Below are 6,989 nucleotides of genomic sequence, written 5' to 3'. Positions count from 1 at the left end.
TTAGATCTTAGGTATTTGTGTAATGTCTGTTTGATTTTAGACTCGGACGTCCTCATAGCCAATGCTATTGCTCTTAAATTCGGTCTCTCACTTGTGCGAAAGACGGGATGCAATCGTCTTATTATTAATTCAGACAATCTAAAAGTAATCTATATCATGTAGGATGAAGCAGAGTCAGCGGATGCGACTGACAACAATTTTTTATAATTGTACTCCGATCTAGAGAGCAATGCAATATGCGCGGAACTTGGAGAGATGCTTTCTAAGATTGCTAAATGGTATTGACAGCCAGCCACTGATACTTGTAGCACAAAGTCAGATGGAGTCATTAGAAACGGACTTGACATGGTGAGAAATTAGGTGTTGCATTAGAACATCTCCAACAGACGTGTTTCGTCCGTTGTTCAAAAAACTGATTTACAACATGTCCATCGTCAGGTTTGACGCGGCGCGCAGCGCTGGCTTCAACAACGAGCGCAGCCGACGTCTCATATTTCTTCATTTTGAACATAAATTTTACACATTTCATTCAACACAAAACACATGGCATATAATTTGAATCACAAACAACATTCAACCAAGTGTGCCCAAAAGTTCATGCCCACAAGTTCAAATACGCAGTAGAAAACCATGTGCACCCAGTCTGAAGTACTACACGTCCCGACAGGCGCACCACACTAGCCCCGTCTTGAAAGCCATGATAAAACTATTACAACTCAAACAAATAGTATCATGAAATACAACAAATAGTTCAACAATACAACAATACAACAATACAACAAATAGTTCAACAAATAGTACAACGCACAAATCATGATGTTCTTTGGCGGTCATTCCAAGCCCACCACTTCTCAATGAGATCATTTCTGAGTTCATTATGCGTTGCTGAACGTCGAATGACATGATAGGAGGCAAACTGCACCGATAACAGTTCACCATATGCCGAACTTATCTAAAATGTTTAAAATTAGGCTATAAACAACATGCACCAAAATTCATGTAAAAATATGAAATTGAAAGCAATACATACCTTGCGGGCCTTTTGTCGAACACCTTGCGGGCGCCAAGCGGCAGTGGGCGGCCGGGCGCTGCTCGTCGGAGGACTGTCGCACGCGACGGGCGGCGCTGACGAGAGAGAGAGGGAGGAAGCCGCGGCCGCGCGGGTAAAGACCAGGGAAGCGCCGGAACGGTCGTCGAAAAAACGGGGTGGCGACGGCGGCGCAGCTGCATGGGTAGGTGGAGTTTCGCGCGAGCGCTCGAGACTTCAGCGCGTGGGAGCGGGCGCAGCAAATAAGCGGTGGTGATGGCGTTTCCCCCCGCGCGCTGAATACATATATCGCGCGCCGTTTTTGCGCGTCTGTTGAAGCATCCGGAATGCTAAAATGACTACTTTATCAGCGCGGCGTCTATATAGCACAGCTGTTGGAGATGCTGTTAGGAATTAGGATGGAGTCAAACGGAATTGACACGGTGAGAAACTAGGTGTGGCATTAGGAATTAGCATTGATTCATTTACCACAGTCAGCACCTATACAAGTAATGAAGAAATTGATAGTCTATCTTGACTAACATCTACTTCCTCCGTTTCTAAATATAAGTCTTTCTAAAGATTTCATGAATGAACTACATACAGATGTATATAGACATATTTTAGAGTATAGATTTATTCATTTTGTTTTGTATGTAGACATCTAGTGAAATATCTTAAAAGACTTATATTTAGGTACGGAGGGAGTAGCTATGAAATTGGTATCGAAGAGTGAAAACCGGGAAATAATGCTGTGCGATTCGCTTCCACCACTTCATAGATGACACGTGTCCGTCTTTGTGCGGACTACTACTAAGGGCTACTAAGGGCATCTTCAATGTCGTACGATCATCGTTGATAAAATTTCCACATAGATGATTTTAATAACATGACATATAATAAAAAAAAAGATAATAAAATCATATGAACTTGAAGCAACGGTTCACGCACAAGCTCCGAGGCAAGCATGGTTATTTCTTTAATATTTAACTGATCCGTTTAGTATTTTACATACGGTTAACATAAACTATATTGAAAAGCTTGTATGATGTCTTGTTGGTTAGTGACGTGGACGCTAATAGCATCACTCTTGGAGATGCTCTAATGGGTGGGAAGGTATCTGACTGTGAAACACCCGCTCAGCCTTCACTGTCGCTCCGAAGCCTGAACCCTCTCCTCAATCCTCCGGCGGCGCGCGGCACCCTCCCGGCGAGGCGACTCGCCGGAGCCCGCCCCCCACATCCTGCCCTCCTCCCGCTCCGTCTGGATGGGTAAGCACCCGCGGCTCCTCCCATGAACCGAACCCCCACCGAGATCTCCTCCTTCTGACCCGTGCAGCGTAGGATCGTGCCTGCGCTGCGCGCGGCCGATTTCCGGTGCAGAGCCCAGGTAGGCGCTGCCCCCTCGACCTCATCGCCACCCCTGTCTTCCCCGGCTCTCACGCCGCTCCATCGGGTAGCTCCCCAGGCTGTTTAGACCGGCGGCGGCGAGGCGGACCGCCGGATCCGGCATGGAGAGGGCGGGGCTGCTCACGCCGTTCCCCCCGAGGGCGCGGGCCACGGCCAGGATCTCCATGGTCTCAAGGTACCCGCCGTCTCCGCATCCGGAGCCGTCGCTGATTGCTAGTGTTTCTGAAATCAAAATCCTCTGCAGCTTCGCCACCGAGCTGCTCGAGATAAGGTCCAGGGAGCCGGAGCCATCGCCGTCGCTCCACGTGCTGGTCGTCCCTGGCAATCCGGGTAGGTGACCGCCGCCGCCGGCACGCTATAAGTGATCATGTGTTGAGGTGCTGATGCGTGAAGAAGGATCGGTCATTCAGGGGCTGCTTAATGTTGCTCTCATGATGTGGCTGTGTGGCAGGCATTGTTGGGTTCTACAAGGACTTTGTCGAAGCCCTCTACGAGGACCTTGGCGGGCGGGCTTCTGTTACGGGTATGCTTGCTTGACTGAAGCGTATTTTCGTCGATGTGTTGTTGTTGCTGCTTGCTGATGAACGAACCTTGTGCATTGTTCAGCGATAGGGCATATTTCACATGGGCAGAAGGTAATGTACAGATTCCTTCAGGTTGATTCACATCGTCATGTTGAAATCGACAAGGGACGGTTACATGTATCATTTATATTTATGGAAGACAGTTCACTGATGATGTATTATCTGGGATTCTCATAGTTTCAGAGCAGTGGATGTTCTTAGTGGTTTCCCTAGATGGATACATGGGGGGTTTATCCAAAGGATGAGATTGTTAGGGAATTTTCTAGGTTATTAGGGGCGTTCATCACTTGGTTCAGGTTGTAAGTTTCTATTGAGAACTGGTGTTCCATTTTGTGCACTCTGTTCACTACTTACTATGATAAAAGTTGGGCAATGCCCTGTTTCTCACTAATGTGTTCTGTTAAAAAGAAAAAGCAATTCCAATGTTTTGGTCGTCTCGGTTTCAAATTTCTAATTCTTATTCACTGGCATAGTTCGGAATAAATGGACAATGATAATCCTTGTCAATGACATTCTTTTATTTATCCCATGGCATGATGTTTAGTTGTTTACTATGATATGGTTGTTATTTATTGTCTGGTCAGCATATTAAGACCGCTACTGTATCTCATTGTTACACTACCCATGACAGGATTACGAGCACGGACGATTGTTTTCATTACACGAACAGATTGAGCACAAGGTTCGTTTTGGCATGCTTTGGCCGTTTCCAACTGCAACCGCTCTTCGTAATTTTGTTCCTGCTGCAACATATTTTTATTTGTCATATCTCCAAAAAGAAACACATTTCTGAAACTTAATAGGAACATGCTAACACTTTCCTGTTTCATGTTTTTCTCTCACTATTTTCTCGACTGTTGAGAATAGATTACTCATGTTTCCCATGTCCATGTTTGCAGATTGATTTTCTTGAGCAAGAGCTTCTACATACCGAACAGTCGATAATTGTGGTATGCTTCTGTCTTCACCAACACAAGCTTCCTTTTATTATCTGTCCTATGCTAGATTACTATGTGGAAAATTTAGTTGGTTTACGCTACAATACAAGTGTTTAAAAATTCATATACTCCCTCCGTCACAGTTTAGAAGGCGTGCATGAAAATTCTCTAGAACCTAGGTGGTTATTGATTGGCTGTAAATGAGTTGAAAAATAGCATTCACACTACGCATGCATATAGAAGTAGTACAACAGAGTACTAATTAGCTGCTAGGAGTAAATGCAATGCGCCTTAAACCTTGTGTGTTGTGGAAATGCACGCAAACTTAACCGTGCCTTCTAAACCGTGACGGAGGTAGTAGTGTAAGTATTACATTGAGCCGAATAGAGGAAAAGGAAAGTCTGAATGAATTTTGTGGAAAGGTGCCTGCACCGCTGCTTGACTTGCTGCCCCATGATCATTTTGTTTTATGGTAATATCTTCATAATATATTTCATATGTAGTTTGTTTGACAACTGTTAGTTATGTAGCATTGTACTCCCTCCGTTCCTAAATATAAGTCTTTTAAGAGGTTTCACTAGGGGGACTACATACGGATGTATAGACACATACTTTAGAGTACAGATTCACTCATTTTGCTCTGTATGTAGCCCTCTAGTGAAATCTCTAAAAAGACTTATATTTAGGAACGGAGGGAGTACAAAACTGTTTTAGCGTATGAAGACATCATAGTAGTGAAGCTCTTCGTATGTTTACTCTTTCTGCAGTACTGTACAAAACTGGTAGTTATGTAGCCTTTGGGTCCAACTGTTAATATTTCTTAGTTCTTACTGAAGAGTATGTGATTCACTTGTATATGAAAGAGAGCATCTAAGCTTAGTTCTGTAACAAATGAAGGTGGGTCATTCTATTGGCGCGTACATAGGTCTGGAAATATGCAAAAGATTCCAGAAGAAGGTATGAGTATTTATCCAAGTCTGGTACTACTTTGAAAGTCCTTTCCTTAAGTCTGTACTTGCTGTTTCACTTTTTTTTGGACATTCCTGGACAGGTAATTTTTTTTGTGGGGCTTTATCCATTTTTGACATTGAACAAGAATGCTATGAAGCAATCAGCAATTGGATATGTTGCAAGGTAGTAAATTCTTTGGAGTTTGGTTGTTTTTTTATGTATATTTATCAACACAATAATACCGGTTTGCTACTCCACAAAATTTGGATAGTTCAAACAAGGCGATGTGATAACATGAGCTGTGATAGGGGATTTTTTTTCTAAATTTTTTGTTCTATTAAACAAGCAACACAACACATACAGCATGCTAGATAGTAGGCAACTAGGCAGACAACCAATATATATATAGCTGTCTAGCTATTCCTGTTCGTAATTATCATCTTGTAGGAGTTAATCAGTACCTTACTTTTGAGTTTCAAAGTTGAAATGATCATCATGCCCATTCCCAAATGAATATTATGTTTCTCTGAACTCACTTCTCACATGAATACGTCAGGTCATCTCTCCTTAGTAAAGGGGTTAGTTTGTTTGCGTCTTTCATCGGCTCACTCCAGGCTTCAGTTACAAGGAGCATTGTGAAAAGGTTCCTTGGATCTTCGTGGTCTGCCACAGCCATCGATGCTGGATGTAGCCATCTCTTGCAGGTGTTCTGAGCTTCTTTCTATTTAATTGGCCCTTTCTCTTATATTTTTTCTCTTATCTGAAAATGTCATTTGCTCATTTTCACAAACCGTGCAGTACCACACGATGCGCAATGTGCTTTTCATGGCAAAGACAGAGTTCCTAAAGGTAAATGTGGATAATGCTACATGCAGCTGTATTATGGATCAAAAGAGTACCATAGCAACAGTTGCATTACTAACAGTACTATACGAGAGTTTCTTATTTGACTTGTGTACTTCAGCTTTACGAAGAACCAGACTGGAATTTCATCAGAGCAAAGCAGGACCAAATTGCTTTTCTGTTTGGTGTGGATGATCACTGGGGCCCACTGACTCACTTAGAAGAGGTGAACAGATTTCTTTTCTCATTTCCTTATTCCAACAGACTATTGTTTGTATGCTGTATCATGGATATATTTTCTCATGTTAATATTTCTTTGAGTATTCAATTGCAGATCTCAAGGCATGCTCCGGGGGTTGCCCTGTCAATAGAGAAAGAAGGTCACACACATGGCTACTGCTGCACGGAGGCTGGATCCTTCTGGGTTGCTGACTACACCGCGAACTTGATTAAAAATCGGATGCTCGTTAGAGATAGCTGATGGCATACAATTGTCTTACTTGGATGAAGTAATATACGAGTATGATGCTGGATTCCGAATAATACTACTATCCATCTTGCTTATGCTTAATCCACTCGTAGAATCGTGTATCTCAGTCCAATAGGCCTTCATGCAAAATATTTTCTTTTCCATTCCCTGATGAATCCAGCAAGCAGCAACTGCCTCATTACTCTGGTTTATAGTCATGTATATTGGCTGACTAGTTTCAGAGATACTTCGGTACTGAATGACTCGTTTTCTAGGAATAATACAGTGTAAAGAACAATTCTTTGGATGACAAGTATCACATCTTTAGAATCATAGCAGCATTGCATATCACATTTATATTTTCCTCGGCCATAGTTTTTTACTTTTTGTACATAATTTTTCCCATTCAGTGTATGTTGACGTGGGCACGATAACTGTTTTCATGATCTTGCTTTAGAATCATAGATGAATGCTGGCAATAATCGAATCCAAAGACAATTTCATAGGTGTAAACTAGATGTCAAATTGACATCTTACAGATACGATAGTGAAGTATTACCATGTTCCAAATAGAAGCATATCAAAGCCAGAACATTGGATGTTTGTCAATTTTCCTTTTCCATGTCAAAAGGACATGTATGTATTATAATTTTTTTTATCATAACTCATTAGTACAAATCAGGCCTTCAGTCTTGGTTCCTGAGAGCTTTTAGTTCCGGTTCTGCAACTGGGACTAAACAATCGGGACAAATGATCAAAACTTTTAGG

At 42.4% G+C, this 6,989-nt stretch overlaps 1 protein-coding gene across 1 annotated transcript; it reads left to right on the top strand.

The window, feature by feature from the left end:
- The first annotated feature begins 2,144 nt into the window (after nucleotides 1–2,144).
- LOC123445571 (lipid droplet-associated hydrolase-like) lies at nucleotides 2,145–6,554 on the top strand. Its single transcript, XM_045122570.1, has 14 exons — nucleotides 2,145–2,298; nucleotides 2,371–2,416; nucleotides 2,495–2,611; nucleotides 2,681–2,766; nucleotides 2,888–2,959; nucleotides 3,043–3,071; nucleotides 3,652–3,702; nucleotides 3,920–3,970; nucleotides 4,856–4,915; nucleotides 5,010–5,092; nucleotides 5,466–5,613; nucleotides 5,708–5,758; nucleotides 5,874–5,978; nucleotides 6,087–6,554. Exons 1-14 carry the CDS (start codon nucleotides 2,295–2,297, stop codon nucleotides 6,231–6,233), a joined length of 1,050 nt encoding a protein of 349 aa, XP_044978505.1. The 5' UTR covers nucleotides 2,145–2,294; the 3' UTR covers nucleotides 6,234–6,554.
- The last annotated feature ends 435 nt before the right edge of the window (nucleotides 6,555–6,989 follow it).

Source organism: Hordeum vulgare, chromosome 3H (assembly GCF_904849725.1).
Source record: "Hordeum vulgare subsp. vulgare chromosome 3H, MorexV3_pseudomolecules_assembly, whole genome shotgun sequence".
NCBI lineage: Eukaryota > Viridiplantae > Streptophyta > Magnoliopsida > Poales > Poaceae > Hordeum > Hordeum vulgare.
This window is presented reverse-complemented; position numbering and strand designations above follow the sequence as displayed.